Here is a 26,032-nt window from a genome sequence, read left to right as displayed (position 1 = left end):
ACGGTCAATAGGAGCCAATGGTGACCACAGGGAAACAACTATGTACTAAGGTGCAGCCATCTGTGTGATAACCAGCTAGAGAGGGGTTTACTAACTCAGTGGATGGGAAGATATTTCCTAACCCAGAAACCCGACCCACAGAAAATCCCAGAATAAAGATTGCTAAGAACTTTGGGTCTAGAGAACAACAAGACCCATTTGAGGCCGTGAAGAATATCAAAAGATTTCCACACATCCCAACGCAATACTAAGAAGCTACACTTGGTGCTGCTCCCCACCCCCCCAAAAAAGCGTGCTTGTGTAAGTATGAATGCACTACAGTTAGAAATATGCACAAAATTAGCACTGAAAATTTGCCATCCTGTTCTCAATAAACTTGGGACTTTCTCGAACACTCCCTTTACTGCAAGGTTCCCCCTCGCAGGTCAGCATTGCTAACAAAGTTTGAGGTAGGTAACGAGAAATCCCCAGGTGAGACAGCCCTGCTCCACATATCCCCTGGAGGGCTCGTGAATTTACTCCAGGTGAGGAACAAGTTTGCACACTGCAGTGCAAACTAGGGAAAAGGAGTCGGCATGAAGCAGGAAGGGCGCCTTCTTGTGTCACAAAACCCAGACATCAAACTTCTGCACTAAAGTCATGTGGATTAGGCTGATGTCTGCATCCTGTCTAAATTATGCAAATTAATCTTATTTGAATGTTGTTATATTCCCTTCCTGAATCAACCAGAACACTGTGGTTTTCAAGCTGTGCTCCATGGAAAATGCAGCTCCTTAGAAACTTATATGGGGGTTCCTCAGGGAGGGACATCAGTTATGGTAAGCCAGCCTGCCCACTATCAGACCAATGCTACTTTTTTCTTCTCATTCTGAACACTTTTATTTCTAGATACAGCATGCAAAACTCTAGTACAGTGGTACCTCGCAAGACGAATGCCCTGCAAGACAAATTTTTCGCAAGACGAATGCATCTTGCGATCTGATGGTGACTCGCAAGACGAATTCGTTTTGCAAAAAATTCGTCTTGCGAATCGCGGTTTCCCATTGGAATGCATTGGAAGTTAATTAATGCTTTCCTATGGGCAAAAAAAAAGAAATTTCAATGCATTCCTATGGGAAACCGCAATTCGCAAGACGATTTTTTTGCAAAATGAATTGACTTGCGGAACGAATTAAATTCGTCTTGCGAGGCACCACTGTAGTCACATCGGATTTACAGTAGATTCTAATCTATGTTCAGTCCAGTACTTTGATTACTGTGTGGTATCCGTAGAGGCTTACTGCCTCCAACAACCAGGTGCAACATAGCCATCCAAGCTAGTAGCCATGGACAGCCTTTTCCTCCACGAAATCCAGTGCATTGCTTGATACTGCACAGACAGGAGGAGCTGTCGACACCCTGCTCCCAAGGGCCTTGTTCTAACATCCCCCACCACGTTGTTTTGAGGTCGGCCAGAGGGCAACTCCAGGCACTGGTGGGGCTGAAAAGGGAATCGGGGAGGAGGAGAATCCCCTCCTCTCCAAGTACCCCCCTCCCGGCATACAGAGTGTTGCGCTGCTGCCAATCTCTCCTCAGGTTCCTGAAGAAACCCTCCCAAATTGTCACTCTTGCATGTGCGCTTGTGACGTATGACCCCCTCCAGTTCTATTGGAACATCCACGGTATTAAACTCATCTTTCTCTCCCTCCGCAAGGATCACAGAACCTGAGCAGCCTCCACAATGACTCCCCCTCATTCACCACTCTTAGCTTGAGGTCCTTCTGCTATAAAATTCCCCAACCTTCTCTAGGGCGCCTTCCCCACCCCACCTGCCCTGTGGAGTAGGCTGAAGGCCTGGGACTCTGGAATCTGAATCAGGATGCAGAATATGCTTGGAAGATGCAACTGGTATTCCAAAGCGTACATACTGCCTCCAACAGCAGAGGTACAACATAGTCACCATGCCTAATAGTCATCAATAGCCGCCATGATTTTGTCTAATCTCCTTATAAAGCCATCTATGGTTGAATGGGCAATACTTCTGCTGATTAGCATGAATCTAATCATAACCAACCAACCACTGGCCATTTCTGTTGTTCATTAAAAACCCACCTGTTTGATCAGCTTTCCCCTGATCATTAGAGCTAACATGATTGCCCTGTATAGGGTTCCTTTAAGAAGAAGAGTACAGTATAAGTTTAATAAATGCAATAAAAAATATTGCTAATATGAGGAGTTTGCCCCCTTTCCCCCTATGAATCAGTTTTGCCATTTTTAATCTTGTAAACCTCTATGAGATGATTCATTAATGCTAAGCAGTATATGAATATTATTACAGGAAAATTTTAAAAATAAAGCCAACCTCTTGGTATGATAAACAGCCATTTCACTCAGCTTCGACAAGACTCCCTCTGAGAGATCTTGTGTGTCCACTTTGAGATTGCTAAGCCTTAAGACAAATTGGAAAACGCTCAGAGGAGGATGATTAAAAGGGCTGGAAGATATTGTCCTAGGAGGAAACGTGGAAGAAATCAGTCTGTTCAGCCCAGGGAGGGGGTGGAATTTGGGAAGGGGGCATGTTGATAGCTATGAAATATTTAAAAGAATGTCAGAAAGAAGAAAGAGGGCTATCTTTTACGGTATCCACTGGGGATCGCAGGACACAGAGCCCGGGGTTTAAATGACAAGATGATGTGTTGGGGAGGTTAAGTGTTGGGGAAGTGGAAGCTTCCAAGCTGCAGAGCAGTTCAAGAATGGAGCTGGTTGTTGTGGTGAGCCACAGAATTGCTTCTATCATAGACAGGGCCTCATAGCGGTAGAAGGCCTGTCACTACCTTGCAGGAGAAGGGCGGGAAAAGGTGTCCAGGTTTCACCCTTCTGAGAACCTCAGCAATTTTCTCTCTTTCAAAAAGCACAAGATTCTAGGCTTTAGGGCTGCAAGGGTATACCTGAAACCTCCAAGGTCAAAGGGGGCCTCTGACCATGATAACCAGTAGTCTAAAGAGTGGCCTGCAGAGCTCCTTGCTCACCTACTCCCCACTCAACTAGCCAAGCTGGAATAAATTGTTCAAAATATGATAAATGACGCAAATAAAATCAATTTTCAAAATCTGTACAACTGATGAGATTCAGGATTTCTTGGCATGGCATTGTAATTACTGGGGGGGGGGGGTTAAGGTGTAGGCACAACCCTTATAGCAGACAATTGCCTGAGATAGCAGACAATGACCACTCCACACATCAAACGGGGGGGGGGGGACTTTTGCATGGTCGCGCACAGCCCCTGATCCCATAGGGCGACTCCCTGGTAGTTCGGGGCTGACACCGCCTTCCCAGATAGGATGTCAGGGGTCTCCGCCTACCCCTGCCCAGCGTCCAATCCTGCCTGGGGAGGTGTTGCCAGGGGATGGCCAGGTAAGGGGAGGGACTTTCCAGCTCACACAACAGAATTTGAATCTTACCTCCAAGCACCAGTTGGTTCCAGAGCTTATAGCAGACAACTGCCTGAGATAGCAGACAAATCTACAATTTAGGGGGCAAATATTTTTGCTGCATATGCACCAGTATTTCAACACAATAAACTGCGGGGGGGGGGGGGAGATGCATATCTGTAACAATACCATGCCAGGCAGCCGTGACCAAGGGTGGCTCCCTGAGCACACTCTGTACCTGTTCTCTTGAGTTACCACTGCACACACTTCTGCCCTTCACACATTATGCCTTTCACTAGGAGACATGTCACTTACACGCAACAGACACATCTAATGTACAAAGTGTGAACTGGTAGCCTGTGGGGGCATGAAGTGATCTGCAGGACATTGTTCCCAGTTCTGTGATTTATGCCGGCCTGTGGCTATATATATATTAATACCCACATGTATTTATTACAGTGACTAACATAAGAGAGAGACATAGAGCAAAACATTTTGTTTTGCTTGAAGACTTTAATATTTCTGTTATGTTAGTCATTGGCATAAATATATGGTTATGGTGATTAATTGCATCCTTCTGGGATCTCGCATAAACTTGTCTGAAGTGTTGTTTGAAGCTTTAAGAGTATAGTGTGTGGGTGTGTATCCCACATTTATATCCCATCTTTCCCTCAATGAACTCACAAGTGGTATACATGGTTCTCCCTCTCTCCATCTCGTCCTCACAAGAACCCTAACAAAGTAGAATGGACTAGAAACAGTGACTGGCCCAAGGTCACCCAGGGGGCTTCATGGTCAAGAGTGGATTTGAACCCTGGTCTCCCAGGCTGTAGTCCAGCACTCTAACCACTACACCACACTGGCTCCCTGCACATATTTGTGTATTTGCCCTCTTTAAAACCACTGATGGGAAACCCAAGGCAGGGCTCGAATATTTCAGGCCTGCTATTCTCCTCGTGCTGCAGCATAAACCAATCCTCCACCTTAACTCCCTCCCCAATGATGGTTCAATAAAAGTATTTTTATTTTTTAGAAATTGGGTAAATATTTTACAGAGAGCTGGGCTGCTCCAACGATGGGGCTTGGCACCGCTTTAAGCAGATTGCTGCAAAACAAGTAGCCGCCAGAGAGCAGAGAGTAAATAGGAGCATGCAGCCATGCCCCAGATGTTCATCCTGCTTGCTCTGCCTATGTAGCATGTCATCTCTCAGAATTCTTGCACAGCAGCAAACATTTATAACCTGCCCTTAACTGGAAAATGGACATCGCTGTCAGTTTTCCTGAGCTTCTCAGGAAGCAAATTAGCGAAACGAGAGAAGCAATGCATGCTGGGTGTACTTGAGGTTGTACAGCTGCATGTTCAACATTCCCAGTTTTCATTTTTGAGAGATGAAACTAGCAGTTCTTGTGGACAGTGCATTTTCTGAGATTGTGTGAAATACTCAACTTTTCTCCCACTCCACTTTGGTCCTGGGCTGCTGTTGTGGTGTCGGTGTCATTTTATCCCAGGTGCTGCTCATTTTCGTCACATCCTGGCTGATCCCACCCCAACAGGGACCACGTAGTGAACAGGATGACATCACAGTGCTAAGTAGCCAATCTGAATGAAGATATCATTGAGGGCAAGTGAGGGCGATGTGAATGAATAAGAGAACAAAGGAACATAGAAACTTGCCTCATACCGAGTCAAAGCATCTAGTTCAGCACTGTCTACACTGACTGTTGGTGGCTACCCCAGGGGTTTTCAGACAGGGGGCTTCCTTTCCCAGCCCTACTTGGTGATGCTGTGAATTGAACCTGGAACCTTCTACATGCCAAGCAGGTGCTGTAGCGCTGAGCTTTTTTGCTTGGAATGGCAAAACAGTGCTCAAAAGCGGCAGCTGGCTTCTAGCACATTTGAAAGTATTAGTGGAAAAGGAGTGGTAGGTTTGCAAGGAGACAATTCCTGCATTAATTCACTGAGAAATTCCATGAAATTGAACACAAACATGTGTATATTAGGAGAAAATTGTGCTAAAAGGCTAGTGGATTTTCATGGACTTTTTTTTTAAAGAAAGATGCAAACCGATGTAGAAATTAGGAGAACCAAATTTAAGGCTGGAAAAAGGAGAAGCCATAGGAAACCAAAATTGGCATATTCACCTTGCAGGATTTTCGTCATATCCCCACAAGTTAGAGATTTGCTTTCTTAAAACGGAAGCAGAAAAACTAGGCAAGGAGGCTGAAATATCCCTCGAGAGGGGGTCAGTTTCCCCCACCTATGGATTTTTTAAAAATAATAATAATATTGGTTTTACTCATAGCAGACCCATTGCCATTATGGAACGTGGCTAAGTTAGGCCCGTTAAAGTTCAGTATGCCTTCCCTGAGTAATGCTTCATTGAATATCACCCTGAATTCTTTCATCACTTTTTACAAAACTCCTCAACTTGCAAAACTTGGGAACACCGAACGACTCATCAAACATGTAAAATCCAAAACACAAAATGAAACATAAAAAATAACAAATGTGTTCATCCATGAATAAAAGGACAAATCCTTCTTCACTGACATGTGAATACCACAGCAGGCCTCCTTTTGTCCGAGGATGAGCTGGAAAAAACCTCTAAAACAAAGGGGAGGTTCCCTCATGCACATAACCTGATATGGTCATGTGGCTGCGTGGGCTAGCTCCTCCCACAACACTAATGTGTCCCACAGCCATGCCTCAAGCTACATGGGCACATGGAAGCAACCCTTCATTATCCATGTGTTTGAATGATGTAGGAAACAGCTTTCCCTTGCTACAGATATATGTGAATAGAAGTAGGGAGGGACCCATGAAGGAACTCTCCCCACAGATTTCAGTACTCTGAGAGTGCCTTTCCCCCACAACATCCAAACCTTTGGATGGCGGGAAAGTGTTTCTGCCATGTGTGTCGGCAATGAGAGGCATGGCTGTGGCGCCCGTCCATGGTGGGGTGTGCGCTTAGCCCATGTGCCTTCCCACCCCCCTTCACCTGCTCTTTGGTCATCAGGGGCCATATCAAGTGTAACTCCTTAAAGACACTAGTGGTGCTCCCCAAATATTTGGGGTTACAGTTCCTGTAACCTGGCAGCCTGGCCAATGTTTGGAGGCTGATGAGTGTTGCAGCACAAAATCTCTGGAGGACACCAGGTTGGGGAAGGCTGTACCAGAAAAGCAAGGTAAGACATGGGAAAATACAAGAGACAGATTCAAAAATCCATAAAATCATAGCTAAAGTTATACAACTAAAGTGACACCACTAACAAGGGGAAGATCCCTAGGTCTTCCCCAGCCCTCCTTGGAGATGCTAGCAGGGACCGTCTGCATGTAGAGTAGGTGATATATACACCTGACCTTTCCTAAAAGAAAACCCTTTTCTCATGCCAAGGACGAATAAGCTAGATGCCCACCCCCCTCTGAAGTGATCAGGCTCTGTGCTTTCATCTCATTGCTCCTCTGTTTCAGTTAGTGGGCTTTATTTATGTGGGGTTTATTGATGCCTATTTTGTTTGTTTGTTTGTTGCGTTTGTGTTTTCATTGCAATGTGATGCTGCCCAGAGGACCTTGGTGCTGGGATGCATATACATAACCAAACACACTATCTTTCGATTTCATTTAAGTGAACATTAAGCAGCACTTTTTACACCATTAGATACACTCTATTTTAATGTTGCTTGATCCGCGTACACACCATACATTTAAGCCACCCACCCACCCAAAATCCTGGTTTGTCCCTTGCAGAGCTGCAATTCCAGCACCCTTAACTACAATTTCCACAATTTGGCAGAGGAGTGCTTTGTGTTTTAAAATGTCTGGTGTGCATGCAGCCTTGGAAATCCACCTCAATTAGATGCTCATGGCTCCCACCCACACACCCACACACCCGTTTCCTGATGCTGGTCCAAATGGCCAGAAATACGGTGGGCAGAATCCAACAATGCATGAGCAGAACTTCCAGTCGTGCAACTGAACTGTAGCTTCCTCTTCTCTTGGTGCAGTTTGTGTGCATCCCAAAAATACGCTCTGGAGGGTCCCCCAGCCTCCTAGAGCAGAGTTTGAGGGTGTGCAGGTGACTGGAGAGGGCAAGAAAGGAAGGTGATTGCTCAATGCATGAGTGGAAATCTCTTCTGCTCATGCAGGACACACCATAGGATGCACGCAAACCTGTATATGTAATGGTTTATGTCCCTGTGCATTCTGTCTTCTGATACACACATTTGATGTGCACACCTGTATGAGAGGGGTGCTTTATTCTTATGGTCCTCCCACACTTTTGTTGGGCGGTGGGGCGGAGCTGGAATGACTGTGGGAATCTGGCATGCACAGGTACGGATATTGCACATACATCCAACATGCAAGTTGCATTGTTATATACAATGGGAGATGTTTCACTAGCAGCCTTTGTACATCTTCCAATTGTGTGATGTGAAACAGTTGTCGTTTCATCTGCCTGAAGTAACAGTAGTAAAAAGGATTGTGCAAGTGATTGCAGCCAGGGAGGAGGTGGCCCTGCATAATCAAATGCTATCAACTGCAAATGCACCTGGATTCTCTAGTCTGGAGCACTGGCCACCTTAACAGATTACCTTAACTGGGAGAGAAGAGGAGTGGTACCCTACTAATTCTGCTCAACCTCTCAGTAGTGCTCAGTGCTGCCACCCCTAGCGGCTCTCTCTCTGGGTTTGAAGGTGCGAGCACTGTGCCCTGTGCATTTGGAGTACAGAGTCTTCAATATATGCAGGTGGCTCCCACTTCACTCGCTCTCCATTCCACCTGAATCAGGAGAGGATATGTGTTTGTGGACCAGTGCCTAGAAGCAGGCATTGTCCAGATGAGGGCCCATATACTGATAACATGAAGGTGCTGTCTAGAGGCAGTTCCCAGGTCTGGGAATTGGGGAGACAAGATAAAGGCTTACAAGTTCAAAAGTGCAGTTGAGATAGTGAAGCCACACATTCCCTCTTTTTAATGTACAGCTGAACTGGACAGGTAGCAGGTTTAACTTCAATACAGTGCTGTATACCTGAAGGAGCGTCTCCACCCCCATCGTTCAGATCCAGCACCGATGGCCTTCTGGTGGTTCTCTCACTGCGAGAAGCAAAGCTACAGGGAACCAGGCAGAGGGCCTTCCCGGTAGTGGCACCCGCCCTGTGGAACACCCTCCCATCAGAGGTCAGAGAGATAAACAACTACCTGACATTTAGAAAATACCTAAAGGCAGCCCTGTTTAGGGAAGTTTTTAGTCTGTGATATTTTAATGTATTTTGATGTGTGTTGGAAGCCTCCCAGAGTGGTGGGGGAGACCCGGCCAGATGGGCAGGGCATAAATTATTATTATTATTATTATTATTATTATTATTATTATTATTATTATTACAGACACAATGCATAGATTAACGAGCTGTGCAATTAAGCTGGTTAAGGTGGGACTGAAAGTTCACGTTTTTACAGAAATTACTGTGCAATGATTCTTGACAACCCAAACTGCAATTCACTTTGCAAGCAGCAGAAAGCCAAATTCTTCCTGTGTTGCAGGATGTAGGACCCAAACCAATGGATTCAAATTACAAGAAAGGAGATTGTTCTGACTAAACAGAGGGGAGAACTGTCAGATGGTAAGAGCTGTTCAACATGGAACAGACCACCTCAGAAAGTGGTGGACTCTCCTTCACTGGAGGGTTTTAAAACAAAGGTCGGATGGTCATCTGTTGGGGATTTGTTAGCTGTGATTCCTGTGTTGAAAGGGGTTAGGCTAGATGACCCTTGGGAACTCTTCGCATTCTACAATTCTGATCCCATGCAGTGCCCCAGTATACAAGGCACTTTGCAGAATATCATGAGCAAGAAGAGAGAGCAGCCCAGGCTCTGATGTGCAACAGATGAAATAGTATGAACTTTCTCTTTCCCCTCCTCCCCCCCCCCCCCGCTTTTTGCAAGTTTTATAATCTGGCCGTCCTACAGCATGACTAATTTTTACTGCCCACGTGCAAGTTATTTTTAAAACATAGCACAAATAGACAAATATTGCTTGTGTCCATTTTTTTTTAAAAAAAGATAGTACCACTTATGCCTGTCGTATTGCAAATATAGGCACCCTCCGCCTTGGAGATACACACCCCTGAGTTGCTTCTTTCCAAGAGTCAAGCAACCAGCCGCTCTGAAAAAGCTATTAAACATGAACCTCTTGTGGTTAACCACTGCAGGGTTGTGTCGCTTTTAGTTGTCCAGACCATTTTCAATTAATATTTCCCCATGATGGGTTTCTTGGTTATATGGATGCAGGAAGACAGCATCAAACAAGCTAAGAAGACAAACTTTCTCTTCTCTCACACACCTAAATATATATATATTTAAAATATATTTATGTTACATCTTTCAGCCAAAATTTTCATCTTCCCACGCATTCCATCCCATCTCACTGTTTATTCACTACCATTTACTGGGGGGGGGCAGGAAGATAGATACTTTATGCTGCACCCAGTCTGGGTAGGGCTGTTTTAGGGTGTTTGGAATCTATTTTTTTTCTTTTGGAAAAAGCAAAGATATCGAGACTTCTTTCAAGCACCCTGTAGAAGAGAGGCCAGGGTAAGAAATGATGAAAGGAAGATTGCAACACAGTTGTCTCTCAATACATCCAGGGATTACTTCTGCAAAATACTGCTTATTCAAGAAGGGAGGTGGGGCCTGGCTTTGACTGGAGGGTGAGGAAACTAAAGCACAGCTAACAGTCGTTAACAGTCATCAACAGGTTTACCACTCCTATCAGCCCATCACCACCACCCCACACACCCTCTGAATATACATAAGGGTCTGGTTACTTCTGTTTCAGTGTATCTGAAGAAGTGTGCCTGCACACGAAAGCTCATTCCAAAATAAAAACTTAGTTGGTCTTTAAGGTGCTACTGAAGGAATTTTTTAATTTTGTTTCGACTCAGACCAACACGGCTACCTACCTGTAACCAGAATCCAGGAACAGTTACCTGAGCTGTACAGCCCAATTCAAAGTTTGTATACTCGCATGCAAGCCTCATTTTCTTCAGCTGAGTTTACCCCCAAACTAATGCACATGGGTACTGGAGTCTGAGTTTAACCACATTTACAGTAAAATCCTATCCACAGATTAGGGTTGAAGACTTGGATATATGTGTGTATAGAACTGTAAACTTGCTTGGTTTCACTGGGACTTAAATTCCAAGTTAATGTGTCTAGACTTGTAGGCTGTGCAATCATAAAATGGGAACGATCCCTCACTTAAGTCAATGGGACAACTTGCTTTAGAGTAGAACTGCAGAGAATCAGGATCCATATGGGGTTGGTTCCAAGGAGAATTAATCCTGATTTTCCCCCACCCCAAATCGGGTATACCGATTGGAAAAGTGAGAGACCTTGAAAGCATTTGCTGCAAAGAAAGAAATACTTCTAAGGCTGGGATTCTGTATCCAATGAAAAACTTAATGAGACTTACTCCTGAGTACACATGTATAGGGGTTACACACTGTACGGGTTGCAGCCAATGCAGAGCAGATCCATTGCAATTAACAGACACGTTTGACTTTGTTCCATTAATTTCGGTGGGCTTACTCTGAGTAAAACTTAGATACAACCCATTGAAATGAATGGACCTAAGATATTCATTTATTTCAGTGGTATGACCAGTGCTGGAAACAACCCCTAGGCACGCTTTGAGCCCAATCCTAGTCACGGCTATGAAGAAGTCCCACTGTATTCCATGGGGCTGAATCCCAGATAAACGAGACTAAAATCTCAGACTTCCTTGGGAGTAAACCCCGTGGAACTTTGCTCTGGCTGAGTAAAAGTGACTGTTGAGGTGGGGAAATGGCCCTGATCCGACAGAGAAACGGTCTCCCTCGCGGGGACTCTCCTTCCTTGGAGGTTTTTAAAAAGAAGTTGGATGGCCATCTGCCAGGGATTCTTCGGCTGTGATTCCTGCATTGTAAGGGGTTGTAATAGATGACCTTTGGGGGTCCCTTCATGGGCGTAGCTAGGATCTATTTTAGCGGGGCAGGCTTTATGTTTGGGGGGGGGAACAGAAGCGAGTGATCTGTGATGCAGTTGGTCAGTTAGTTAAGTATTTTTATTTATTTACTTGATTTAGGGGGGCAGTTGCTCCCACCACACCCCTGGCTACGCACATGAGTCCCTTCCAGCTCTACAATTCGGCGATTCTTTCTATTACATCTCCGATCCGGTGTTCAGCTTCTCCTCGAGCTTCTCCTGGCAGAGAAGAGGCCGAAAAGAGTCTCAGCCACCGGGCGCTCAAAGACGCAGAGCAGCTTCGCTCCGGATGCAAGGAGGAGAAACCCGAGGTTGCCCGCTCTGCGCGTCTCGCCGCTACGATTATGAACACTGCTGGTAAATTTCACCGTGTATTTAAATCCGTTCCACTTCTACCATTTTCTCTGGTTTGTTTGATTCACTTCTAACACATCCAACAACCCACAGCAGAGAGAGACAGGGAGATTCAGAGGCTGCCTGCCACTCCCTCGACATTCCCCATGGCGAATTCTCCACTGAAATCACTTGGACACTTGTAAGTCGCTAGGCAAGTTGCCCTAGGCGAGATAAGGCGACTGACAAATTTAATAAATAAACCAATACTTCAAGAGCAAATGGGCGCAGCATCGGGCTGTCAACCTAGGGGGCAACCGAAAGGCTCAGTTTCTCTATGGAAAATATGTGTGCGTTTTCTTTTTCTTTGGAGAGAATTTAATAGTTACCTAGGAACTTTTTATGAATTTTCTATTTTGGCGATCGCATTTCGCAATTTATGCCTTTCCTTCCTTGCCTTAAGGGTGTCAGCCACCATTAAAGCCCTACTCCGAGTAGACTCGTTGAGATGAGTAAACTAAGAGACACTCATTTGATTGCAGGGCGTCTCCTACTAACCGGTGACTCTTCACTAAGTCTCCGAATACTTCTCTAAAGATGTAAATTCTCTATGACACTTTTAACTGTCATCTTTTCAACCATCCTGTGTAAAAAGAAAAGAAGAGAAAACACCCCTCCAACTATTTCCCCCAGCAAAAAAAAAAAAGCAAAACCACCACCACCCCAAACGGGGTGCGAGTTTTCAGCTTAATTCCGCAACGTTTTCGAAAGTCAAATAGTTTTGGACTTCCTGAAAATGCAAGCAAACCGATACAATATAGTATTGAGCTTTTCTCTTCGGACACTCGCGACTCACACACGTGTCAAATTCAATAGAATCGCAGCCTCACCGCACAATTCCTACACATATCTACTCTAAAGCAAGTCCTGACAAGTGCAACAAGTCTTACTCTCAGGTAAGCGTGCCTACGGTTGAAACCTTAAAACTCTCATCCATTAAAATATTTTAATACAAACATTTTTTTTAAAAAAAAAAACCTCACGATCCTGGGCACATTTACTCGGGAGTAAGCTTGGGCAGAAGCGGAGGAAAAGAGACCGTTTTGGAGTGTAACTTTTATTTATAGAAGCGAGGGGATCTCCCCCCCCCCCGCCTTTCCCCGTGCGGTGAAGACGTTTAAAAAGCACTGCCTGTCATCTTTGATTATTATTTTTGAAACCCATCTCCCCTTGGGCTACAAATGCTTGGCGAACACCTGGACGTGCCAAGGAAATTGCTTCACAGATTTTGGGGAGGGGGCAGATGCGTATTTTTTTCTGGGGCATTTTAGGACTTTGAAAAGTGTGGGGGAGGAGAGCCATAGCAAAAATCTGGGCGGGGGGGGAAAGAGGGAGTCCCATGAGTCGACTCCATCCAAGGAGGCCCTCGCCTGCGATCGAGCAGTTTGCCTGCCTGCCTAGCACAAGGCAATGTGAAAGGTGTCCTAGGCCGGGGGACAAAGTCTCCTCCTCCCTCTTCTCCCTCGCTGACTGTTGTACAAGATGCAGCGCGATCCAGCCAAACGGAGGCGGCAGCATTTGAACCCCATACCTGTCAAATCTTTGGAAATAGGGACCTGAAGCAGGCTTGTGGTGTTAATTAGCACGCGCTGTAAGGCATCGTGTTCCAGAGATGGTAATCAATATAATCTCAGCTTGATGAGGTCCATCACTCATCGTACCCATTTTACAGAAAGGGAGCTGAACCAAGGCCTACCAGGGAAAGCCAGAGCAGAGCAAGGAACCTGAAGGCAGATGTCCCAACTCCAAGCTGGGTTTCGAGCTGGAGCTAAGTCGCCTCAGGAACCTTTCCATATGAGGATTCTGCCTCAAGTAATGTCATGGTGGTGAGGTGGTGTTTAGCATGTGCCAACTAAATATTCCGGACTACAGCTGTACTGGCTGGGACTGATGGGAGTTGTAGTGGAAGCCATCTCAAGGGCGCCAGGTTGGGGGAGGCTGGCACAGGCAAAGAGTGCATTTGTCTTTCACCAGCACAACCAATTGACAGAAGGCAAAGGAGGGGAAGAGCTTCTAGCTCCACCTCAGAGACACGGGTTCGAATCCCCACTCAGAGATGAAGGTCACTGGGCGGTCTGGGTCTCAGCCTAACCAGGGTTAATGTGAGGATGAAATGGGGAGGGAGAGAACCATGTGAGGCACCTTGAAGTCATGAAAGAAAGGTGGGGTGTGAATGTGATGGATAAATACTGCAATATTTGGGTGGACTGCACCACTCTGTGCAACCTAGGTTGTATCTGAAGTAAGTGGCAAAAACACAGTTTAGGCCAGGTTTGTTTTTTTTAATCAGTGACAAACTTCTTTGCCTTGGCTTGCTCCAGTTCCTGCCACTCAAGAACCTGCCTGGCTTATGATGGCCCATAGCCCCAGATGGGGAAACTTGTTTCATCCCAAGGGCCACACTCTTTTCTGGACAACCATGTGTTGGTGATAGGAGGGGCCGGAGGCAGGAGCGGACAGAGCAAGGAATGCCCATTTTAACCTTTCTACAAGAAGCTAGTAGTATCTACACACACACACACACACACAGGCCTCACCTACCCATGCTCCAACTAGGCAAGCAAGCAGCATTTTAGGAGCGCAAGGACACCTTTCACTAGACCAAAACACCCCAGGAGGTTGCAAGGCAGGACTGGTCAGGGGTGTGGCTCATCTGTGTAGTGTCCTGAGGGCCAGAGAAGCCTGCATTTGGCCCCCAGACCTGAGGTTCCCCCTTCTCTGCCACAGGTTCTCCTTATTCAGGCCTGAAACATATTTTCTCTCCAAAGGGGCGGGGAAACAGTTTCTCCCATGGTTGGGAAAAGGGTGTTGGTTTTGAGCCTGCCTGCCAAAAGCCAAGCTTACTGGAGTTTTCCCAAACCACCATTTTAAAGCCAAGCTCATTCCATTTCTTGGACTTCTGATCTCTGGTGAGCAATATTCTTCGTCTGCCCCCCCCCACCCCACAAAATATATAATTTGCTTCTTGACAACGGATTGCATTTCTCCTTCATTCGGACTGGACTGCATGTCATTCTTTTGGGAGATGCCTGGCCTCTACTCTTGAATAGCAGAATCGGATTTGGCAGCAAATAGGTTTAATTAGGGCTGCAGCACTGAATCAATTAGATGAACTGATGCAAGGGAAACACTTTCAACCCACTAAAAAGTACCTTGGTTAACTGAGCTGCAGTTTAATTATTATTTTAAAATACAACTGCTTCTAAAAGCTGTACATGGCCATTGCAGCCTACACCTTCCCCCAAGAGGAAATACCTTGTGCATTATCCAAAACAGAAGTAGTATGGTTTTATTCTCCAGGCTTATTGTATTGACTAGTGTGCAACTTTAGCAAATTGATTAATCAATCAGCAAATATTGGCTTATTTGGGAAACAGACCTAGTTCCAGTTCCCTGCTATTTAATTGTGGGTAGCAGGATGAATGTCTGTGTTTTGCCATCATTCTGGCTTAGGCTGAAAGTTCAGTTTAGGAGTTTAGAAACTAGGTACATTTGGGAGAAAGAAAGACATTGGACTGAAGTACTTGTACATTCTCATGTATAGGACTAGTTTTCTGCATGGCTTGTGTACATTTCTCTCCTATCTCAACAAGATCTGTTAGATCAGCCTAGGGCCTTTTGGGGGGCAGTGGGGAACATTTCACCACTTACAACATTTTTAGTCGCTTAGTCATCTACCTTTAAACCAGTTGATTAAATGTAAACAAATTTCCCTATCACTAAACATGTGAGAAAGTTAACAAAAACCGCTACACATTGTTGGACAGAAAGTCCATTTCTTTTCTTCTCCTCACCCCCATTTCCTTGTACAGTGGTACCTCTGGTTACGAACTTAATTTGTTCCGGAGGTCCATTCTTAACCTGAAACCGTTCTTAAACCGAGGTACAACTTTAGCTAATGGGGGCTCCCGCTGCTGCCGCGCCACCGCCACACAATTTCTGTTCTCATCCTGAGGTAAAGTTCTTAACCCAAGGTATTACTTCCGGGTTAGCAGAGTCTGTAACCTGAAGTGTTTGTAACCCGAGGTACCACTGTACAATGCTACAGTAACGCAAAAACAAGTATCTTCAAAGGATGCCTCTCAGCCCCACTTATTCAAATAGGTTCTAACCAATCAATCAACTGTAACTCTACCAGTTGATTAACGCCCTGACTTAAATTGTTAAATCTTACGCCATTACTAAAAGTCATGGGCTGCTGAAATTCACATGAAATCACAACATCAGCTGGAGTGGGGAATTCAGCTTTTAAAATGTCTCCCTTCTGCTATCTACACATGTACACACAAGAGACTCGTGCTACTGGTATTTTGTCCTCAGACACAGATAAGAATACATCTATGTATCATAAACCACATTATGAAGGTCATACCTTTCCGCTTTAAAGTACACAGACCTGATTCACAGAGAAAGCTATTAAACTATGGTTTACATTATGTACGAACCCAGCACCCTTCCTTAACCATGGTTTCCCTAACCACTCCACCTGACATACTCGCAATACCACAAAGGCACAAGGCTAGAGGAACTGGAAAACAAACAGTCCATGGTTTCTTTGATTGTCTGTGGGACAACTCGTGGTTTGTTCAACAAACCATGGCTTAGCCTTAAACAAACCACTGTTTAGTGTTACATGTGAACCAAACCTATACAAAATAGGAAATGTATACCAGTAAGTCCACTTCTTCCATGTATTTTAAAAGGGAAATCCAGCCTGGAAACACCTCTGCCCTTCAAAATTTATGTCACATGCAGGAATTTTATACTAGGGTCTTCCTATCAAAATGTGATAATTTTAAATAATTATAGTGTTCTTTCCCCCCATATCAATGTACATTGAACAAACTGTCTCCTCTTTTCCCTGTCCTTCTGCCAATGTATTCAATGCATCATATGTTGACTTATCCTCATGTTGTCCTCACAACAACCCTATGAGGTAGGTTAGTATGGACAAATGCATCCTCAGAATTTCACAGGTGAGTCGGGATTTGTACCCAAATCCAGTCCTCTGTACACCACACCACTCTGGTGTCTGTTGGCTGGTATTATTATTCCAATATTACCAAAGGACAGTTGCCTGCGATTTGTGGCAGACATACAGTATGAACAAGGGATTTCCAGTTAGCTCTCTTAGCCATGATACTGTACCACCAACTGTGCCATCATTTAGATTCTAGAACATTTCCCCCAACCTGGTATTTTCAAATGTTTTCGATTACAGCTAACAGCTGCCTGGGGCTGATGAGTTACAGTCCAACACATCTGGTAAGGACCAACCTAGCAAACCCTGACCTAGGAAGTTTAGAGTGACACCTGCCAGAAGCAAGACTTTTTTGGGGGGGGGGGTTGCTTCTTGACTGTTTGGATCCTTTCAGAGTGTTCAAAAGATTGCAATGACTTTGGTTGTAAAGCCAGCTTTAACACCATGTCTCCTTTTGTGATTTGCAACACCGCTGTAGTCTGCCGGTTTAATTTTACGCTATTTGTTTTAATGCAAAGCTGTGCATTGCTGGCCTTCTTAGCAGCCTGAATTCATAGGATCATAGAGTTGTGGGGTCAAATGATTAATAAAAAAGCAAGCTAAGAATCAGTGTTATTTAAAAAAAAGTAATACACAAAGACACATACACTGTTTGGAAGATGTTTGTGAAATAACATTACAACTGTTCACTAACAGAGACAAATAGCTGGGTGAGTATATGGACCCAGATTCTACCTCCTGAAAACTCTATTCTGATCTTACAGGTGTTCTTTCTCACACCCACTCACTTTTACTGAAGAGCTGGGCAGAGTTTTTGCCGACTCCAGGTCTGCTTTGATGAGATTTCAATTGGAGAATTAACTGATCCCTCTACTGTTGCTCCCACCACCCCACTCAAACCACACCATTCCAGGAGGTTGAGCACCTTAAGAAACTGCATAGATCACTATGCTTACTAATCATGCTTTCCTAGAACATAAAACTTTCCAGCCTATGAGACACACAATGCCGTGTTCCGCCCCTGCCATGTGCTAGGAGTTTATAGGTAGGGAACAGCAGATCCTTATCTTAGGCCTTCAGAGAAGCACCAGGGCACATTAATCAATGGCTTGATTTAATAATGAGTTTTCTAGTCAAGAAAAGCAAGCATTCAAATTCCCCTCACCACCCCAGGGAAAAACAAACAAACAACACAAATTTACTGATGAAAATGTCGAGCCTATCACTCTCTTTCCTCTTTCATTTTGTTGTTTGTGCAGCCTGACTTCAGACATGTTTACTCAAAAGGTCCCACTATTGTCCAGTGGGCTTCATCCCAAGGCAGGTGTGACTGAAATAAATACAAAAGGGCCCATCCTGGGCTCTGTACACACCATAGATTTAAAACACACCCCACACTTCAAGAATCCTGGAAACTGTAGTTTGTTAAGGGTAGACTATAATTCCCAGAATTCTGGAGGTAGATGTATGCTTTTAATGTGCTATAAACATATGGTGTGGACTTATCCCTGTCTCAAGTCACCAAATTTTATCCTCTTGATATTTGGTTTTCACTAGTGCATTGCTGCTGCAGCAGCAGCATCAACATCATACAAATGTGTGGTAGGATAAATAAAAATAAATTTAGGAAGTGGGTCTCCAAATGCATGTTTGGGCTAATGGGGGTCCCATGGTCTGAAAAACATTGAAGACTATTGCATGAGATATTAAGTGGCATCTGTTCCGATGATCATTTTGACAGTGTACAGGGTGTGCTGTACAAAATGCACTAGCTTTACTTACACACACACACACACACACACACACACACACACACACACACACACACAAAATACTGCCCACTGGCCTTACAAGTCCTTTCCTCACTTCTCCAAAACTATTTCAGGTCTACAGCTATTTCTACAATTTGGAGATGAGCAAGCCTTTGCATAAATAAACAAAATCAATAATTTGCCCAGGGAATAATATACTGTATTTAATATATCTGAGAGGAGAATTCAGGAAGAGCCAAGGAAACAGTCACAGACTAGACTGGAAAGCTCTGCTTCCTTCCTTGCTTGCTTTCTACTCCAAAATCCAAATGTCTTTGCCTCAGTAACTGTGGTGCATTTAGCTCTAGCGGTGGTGGGTACACTCAGACAGAGGCCAGCCAAAAATGCCTTGGGGGTGTGCGTGTAAAGAAGCAGGGAGACCCAAGCCTTAAAAGCCACTACCATCACCACGAAGCCCTTATCTCCCACACAGCAGCAGAGATAAGGGTGAATCAATAGCTCTCAGGGTCTGTTCTCTTCTGGAGTGCCCCCAAATCTGAAGACTGGCATTCCCATTAGGAGTGCCTAAACTGGCATCGATATGGCACACATGGGCAGAGAGAAGAGAAAGAGGGGGGGATTTTGTACACTTCCTCTCACACCCCCATTTTCTCTTCCACTACAAGTCCACACGTTACTGTTATTTCATATACATCTAGAAGCATGAGATAATGTATTGGGCCACAGGGTCAAGGCTCCCTGAACTAATTACTTATGTTCAGGGGGGGAAGGCAGGGGTCCCCCAGGGCCAGGCTGCCCATGAGGCAAGGTGAGGCGACTGCCTCGGGTGGCAGGGTCCACCAGGGCAGCAGATCCCAATGCCAATCTTTCTTTCTCCCCCTTGACCCCTTTCTTCCTTGGGCACCATTGTGAAGTTTGCCTCAGGTGCCAAAAAGTATTGAGCAGTACTAGGGTCCCCGTGTATCCCTCAACAAAAGCAGAGCTTCCGTCAAATCCCAGATCTGAAAACAGCAGTAAGCCGGATGGGCTTACGTTGAAGAGCAAAGATGGGGAATCTGAAGAGAGGCCAAAGTCTTAGGGATCGTCTCAATAGCCTGGATTCTACTACATCCAAATGCAAACAAACACCAATTGGCTATGCCAAAGCACCCCCCCCCCTCCTGTTCGTGAAACCATGAAACCATCCCCGAATGAGACAAGTTTCCTTACCTTTCTTGATCACAGACTGGTCCAAGAGATTCATGCCAGTTTCATCCACAGCCTGAAAGAACAACGGGCAAAGATTATTTACGTGGCCTTAGCATGCAGAGTTGTTGTGCAAGGATTACTGCAAGTATCCACATGAAGCGTTTTTAACATTCGAGACACTAGATGGGAATATAAAGTTTAAGCTGTGTGGGGCTTGGTGGGTGGGATAGGGGGAGATGAAGAAGCCAACCCACATCTCCATCAAATATAGGGGTTTCCTAGAGAAATTAAACATGGTTTAATATATATATATATCTGTAAGAGGAAATGAAACTATCTCCTTACAACATCTTACATTTCTCTCAAACAGGAGTTTTAAAGAGGCGTTGGAATCGTTAAATAACTTTTTCATATTTTGAGAAACTTTGTTTCATAATTCAGAGGGAGAGAGAAGGAAAGGGGGGGGGAAACCTGGCAGGCCCTCCCCCTTTTATTACTCAAAAGCAACCAGAAACAAACACACACACACCACGAAGGCCTTGTTTCTAGGGGGAAATAAACCTCAAGAGAATCCAGAACATACATATATGCTATGTATCCAGATACATAGCATAATTCAGCTAAATGAAGTGTGCATGAACATGAAAGCTCATACCTATGACAAACTTAGTTGGTCTCTAAGGTGCTACTGGAAGGATTTTTTATTTATTTTTTGTTTCGACTATATCAGACCAACACAGCTACCTACATGTAACTTCTAAACCCCATTGAGCCCCCATTAAGCCCATAAAGGGAGAGATTTATTCATCTGTTTAGCTCCCGTGGAAACAACTGGGACCCAACCCTGCGATTCAAGCTTTGGAGCAAGCCCTTATTTGAATAAACTTGAACTCAGGAGAGCATATGAATTGTATTTGCTTATTTACTTTTTTGCTGGCACCAGGAGCTAAATTATTGCTGTGTTCAGGAGGAAAACAAACATCCAAGTAGGGGCTCCCTCCCGGCATCTTACTTCTACTTAACTATTACTGGGAGTTCCCTTCCTTGCACTTTGAGTATTTTTCAAAACTCAGAAAGTGATTGCTGCGAAACATCAATAGGGCAATTATGGCTTTCGTTTGTTTGGTTTTTAAACCTAAAAGGTTTTTTGTTTTGGTTTACTAAGAAGCCACCCCACAATGTCATTTTCCTATTTTTGGTTCTGGACAAGTTGTTCAAACTGGTTCCTAGCAGAGAAAGTCCTCGACTAAGCCAACAACTCCACCCCCGCCTGTAGATATGTACCCAAAACGGCCCAATAATTGCTCGGGACCTTGATTGTCATCTCTCCTTGTAAACAGTTTTGAGAGACTCAGTTGGTAGTAGCCAACAAAAAGATGGCAAAATGCCCCGGGGAGGAAAGATTGTTGAAAATAAGAATGACAAAAACGACCAGATGATTGGGGAAAGGTCCATTATTATTATTTTTAAGTGTTTCACTTATTAAAATAATAAAAATAAATCAGGGAGCTATGGGTTGTGTACTGCTTTAGAGCCATTGAAATGAATGGGCATGACTAACTTCGGTCCATTGATTTAAATGCGTCTACTCTAGGTATAAGTTAGTCGGAGGCAACCAAATTTACCGGCAGCAGCAGCAAAAGACCTCAAGTCCACATACACGAATACACAGAAGTAGCGCGATCCTGCGCAAGATTACTCAGAAGTAGGTGCCACCGAGTTCAATGAGATTCCTTCTCATTGTATCTGAAGGTATCTGAAGTGTGCATGCACACGAAAGCTCATACCTATGACAAACTTAGTTGGTCTCTAAGGTGCTACTGGAAGGATTTTTATTCATTTTTTATTCCTTAGTAACTTCTCAGCCTTAAGCGTATTTTTAAAATACAGGGACATATTCTTATTGTTGGGGGGGGGGGTGTTGAGCCATCCGGAATTAAGCGTTTCAAAATCCAGTTGAATTCAACTGGAGAGAGTAAAAAACAAAAGCCAGTTTTTATTTAAACCTCCCACGGAAATCCACGGGATGCAAAACTCCTCCGGCTAGAGATCGAGCCCTTTGTTAGGTCTGAAGGAGCAGCAATGCAAAGTATTGTGCAGTAAGGAAAAACCCTGAGCCTGCAATCCTAACCCCACTTATCTACGAGTGAGCCCCACTGAATTCAGCATGACTTACTTCTGAGTAGACATGGTTAGGATCGCAGCCAAAGTCCCTTACTTGGGAGCAAACATGGCCAGGTAGGTGGTTGGGGATGGGCAAAAAGTAGGTGGAAAGGATTAAAATAATTCAAGACACTTCTTGAAGCAGGGATCCTGCGTAATCCAAAACGGGATTCCCCTTTTCTACGCTTCCCTCAGTCTAACTCTAATGTGTCCTGTCCAGCCTAATCCGAAACGGTATTTTTTGTATTGTGTTGTGTTGTTTTTGCAGCGGTGTGTTCTGCTTGAAACCGGATCAAGACCCTTTTTTCTTTTTTGTTAGCCGTTTCAACGATTCTTGGCCGTTTTAAATCCGATGGTGCGACGGGCGGAAAGAAAGAAAGAAAGAAAGAGAAAGAAAGAATCAGAAAAGGCGAGCGGAGGATTCGCAATGGCCAACAACAGACTTCTGGGTTTGACTCTAGAAACCATTTTTTCCAGGGAAGAAGGGTCGAATATTCTGAAAAACCGTCCACTTGCGGAAAGCTAACGAATCCTGACCATTATCTCATCGGAAATAAGTCCCACCGATTTCAATAGAACTTACTCTCCGGTAGGTATAGATAGGACTTCAGCATTGAGGGAGGCATTTTTTTCTCTGTGTCCCCCCTCCTCCCGCGTTTAGTTTTCATCTTCGTCAACTACAGTTATTATCGCCGTTTTCTTACTTGAAAGTGTTGGAAATATACGTCCCATCACTTCATTTTAAAATAAATAAAACGCATCTGATCAGATTTTGGGTAATGACAGGAGTGAAGCTTGCGTCTTTTAAAAATAATAACGCTTTGGGGTATTTAGTAAAATGACTTTTAAAGAAAGGAATTGTGAAAGACGCATCGGCCTCTCTTGAAGCAGGCAGTGATTTGGGGAGGAAGAAAGGGGCAATGTATTACGATTTTTTTTAGATGGGGTGGAGAGAAGAGGGGGATCACCTAAGGAGGCATTTAAAGTTTAAAGCTGACATCAAACCCTCGTTTGATATATTCGCCACTGTTTTACAATTCCCGGCGGTGAAGAGGGACGGCTCGGGAAAGTCTCGGCAGAGGAGCGGCGTTTGTTTCTTTTTAATCGGAAAAGGTTTAATCGAAATTCGACTTCGATAGGCGCGGGGACGGGATGGCGGGCCTGAACTGTGGGACGAGGAGTGGGAGGCTCCGCTGCTTGTAGTACCCCATCCCTTTCTCCTGCCTTACTTTCTCCCGGGGGGCTTCCCAAGTCAGTGACAGGCCAACCACCGACGTAAGCAGACACACACGCTAGATTCCCATGGGGAGGATGGAGGGCTTTGAACTCGGTGGGACTTCTTTCTGCATCAACAGACAGGCTCCGGCTGCAGTTCCGAGCAGCCCGCAATATTTGCTGGAGAAGGGGCTTGAAAGCACCCCTCCCCCCAGGTGGTTGCCACTTTCACTTTTACTGCGCGTCCCTCGACAACAGCGCTCGCCACCAGGACCCGAATTTTCTTCCCCTTCCCGGAGATCCCCCCCTTTGGGGAGCCGCCCGAGCCAACTGCGTGCTTACCTGAATGTCCTCGATGCTGTGGTGGCCCAGGGCGTGTAGTCCCAGCGGCCCGTCGCTCAGGGCGTGCGCCCCGTCGGCCAGGCCGTGGAGCAAGCGCGGCATGCCGGGGTAGTCCCTGCGCGGGTCCAGGCCGAGCGCGCGGTGCGTCTGCGAGAGGAGGCCGGCGGCCGCTTCCTCTTGGCGCGCCCGCTGGGAGTGCCAGCTGCTCTGCTGATGCTGGTGGATGGGGTTGATGGCGGTGTAGGGGTCGCCTAGGTGCGGGTAGCCGGTCTCCTGGCTCTGTGAGTAGGGCAGCGGCGGCTGCGGGTAAGGCGGCGGGAAGTAAGGCGGCTGGAAGTCCGAGGCCGGTGTGTGGCACAGAGGGGGAGCCGACGAGTACGCCGCCGCCTGGTTGAGCGACGACAGCTGTGAGAGGCGGCCTCCGGTAGAGCTCCCGTTCAGTCCATCGGAGCGGTCCTAGACACGCAAGCAGAGGAAGGAAGAAGGGAAGAAAGAAAGAAAAATGGTCACCGGAGAGAGCCACGCTGCCAGGGACTCTGTTGCTCCTGCCCTCCCTCTTTGCATGGCTCCTCCGGGGACGCAGCGTCGCCGGGGAAGGGCGCGTTACCGGGCCTAAGATCGCAGTTCCCCAAGGGCGTCCTGCCTCAGAAACACCTGAGCCGCAGGCAAGGCGCATCTCCCGCCAGTCGAGCCCTCCTCCTCCTCGCCTTCTCCCCCCACCCCACCCCAGGGCAAGCCGAGCAGCCTCTGCGCCAAAACGCAGCTCCTGCCTTCGACAAAAAGCGCACCGCTTTGGGCATTCGACGGCGAGCGGGGGAAACCACCCTCTAACAATCTCCTCTTTGCAGCTGCTCTGACTTTTTCGCTTAGAAACAAACTTAACTTTTTTAACTGTGAGGGGGAAAGCACCCTAGACGCAACAAAAGCACGAGAGTTTGTTGAGGGTGTCCGGCAAAGGCATCCCCGGCCGTTTTCGCTCCCGATTGGGGAGACAGTCCTTGCTTTGTTTACTGTAATCTCCCCCCCCCAATAGCAACTGAACCCCTTCCCTCCGGCATCTCGTTTTGCTTTCAGCAAGGAGAAAAATAGTGAAATCCGAACGGGGAGGGGGAAGAGAACCAACAATGCGCAGCCGTTGCATAAACAATACTAATTTTTAAAAAGCCTTCTCTCCATAGACATTGCGCCTTTTATTTGCTAGTTGCAAACTACCAGAAGCAGCACGTCGGAAAGGTCTCCTTGGCTTCTCCTCCTCTCTCCCCCTGCTTTTGTAATCGACTCCGCCGCCTCGGTGTGTCCCCCTCCTCCCAATCCTCCAAAGGAAAGAATTAAACCATCAACTGGGGACGCTGCGGAGCCCTGACATCTGGCCGACATTAAAGGGTGAAATCTCTCTTAATTTGGAGGTATAGGGTTCCTTCAATTAACTTTCTCTTCGAATGAGCTTGATAGAGAAAGCGGAAAGCGTATTTTCTTCTCTTTTTCCTCCTTCCCACCGTCCCCGTCCGCCCCCCCCCCCCCGCAAATGCGCGCAGACACACAAAGTCCAACTCACCATGGCGGAATATGTGTGAACCAACATCTGGACAGCAGCCAAAAAAGCAACAACGAAAATCTTCTAGGAAAATGTCCCCAAACACGGTGGGCGAGCGGTGTTTGTTGTTGGAGGTGGATGAGAATAACAACGACGAAAGCAGCCCCCAACCCTGGCGAAAGAATCCGTCAAAATCTGGTGGTTATCTGCGCTGCCATGGATGGCCTCCCCCGCCGGTAGCCCAGCGAGCGGCGCGGTGGGATGGTGGCTTCTTCTTTCCCCGCGAGCCTTTCCCTTTAACAGCCTATGCTCCCGAGTTCTTGCTCCCTCTGAGCCCAATGCAACTCCATGGACTCCAGTTATAGAGGCGGGAGCGCGCCCAGAGCGCCGGGAGCGCGCGTTAAAGAGACAGAGCGCACGGCCGTCGCCTTGGGTGTTTCGAGGATGAATTCGGCTTCCGCAGACTTCAAAACGGCGTCTGAACGCGCGGGGTCGCGGAGGAAGAGAGACCCAGCGCATGGCAGCCCAAGTGGAAATAAGTAGCGGGGAGCTTGAGGAGGAATAAGCCTCGCTGAACAGAGTGGAGATTTATCTCCGAGGAATCATTTCAAGATCGGCTGCGATCCTACGCGCACATAGATCCATACTGAATATAGTGGAATTTAATTCAGAGTGTAACAGACATAGGATCTGTATTCCTAGTCTAGGTATAATTACTTAAAAGTAAATCTCACTAAACACTTTGATTGGGACGCATCTTTCGGGCGAGTAGCGTTAGGGTTGCAGCGTATCCCTTAGCAGTAAAGCTAAGTTAATTATCACCTAAGGCTGCAATCCTATGCACAATCTTCCTTGAGAGCATGGCCCATGGAGCTCAGTAGGGCTTGCTTCCGAGTAGACTTGTATAGGCTTGCCCTGCTAGTAGATCTGCTTATCTCTGGGCACAACTGTTTGCCAGAAATTCAAATTCTGCTTTGATTGTTGATCTTAGCTTTTATTCCCACCTCCATG

The 26,032-nt window shown here is 45.9% G+C and overlaps 1 protein-coding gene across 1 annotated transcript in view; it reads right to left on the bottom strand.

Moving 5' to 3' along the window:
* Positions 1-25,336, bottom strand: part of TFAP2E (transcription factor AP-2 epsilon) — a 67,366-nt gene extending 42,030 nt beyond the window's left edge. Inside the window, exons 1-3 of the mRNA XM_035118584.2 lie at positions 25,043-25,336; positions 23,488-23,943; positions 19,789-19,840 (exon numbers count right to left, since the gene is read on the bottom strand). Coding sequence (XP_034974475.1) covers positions 19,789-19,840; positions 23,488-23,943; positions 25,043-25,069 — 535 coding nt within the window. The 5' untranslated portion in view covers positions 25,070-25,336. The remainder of the gene's footprint in view (positions 1-19,788; positions 19,841-23,487; positions 23,944-25,042) is intronic.
* Between the last annotated feature and the right edge of the window lie 696 nt (positions 25,337-26,032).

The sequence above is a fragment of the Zootoca vivipara genome, chromosome 6 (assembly GCF_963506605.1).
Source record: "Zootoca vivipara chromosome 6, rZooViv1.1, whole genome shotgun sequence".
NCBI lineage: Eukaryota > Metazoa > Chordata > Lepidosauria > Squamata > Lacertidae > Zootoca > Zootoca vivipara.
The sequence above is the reverse complement of the archived record's forward strand: the minus strand, read 5'-3'. Positions and strand labels throughout refer to the sequence as shown.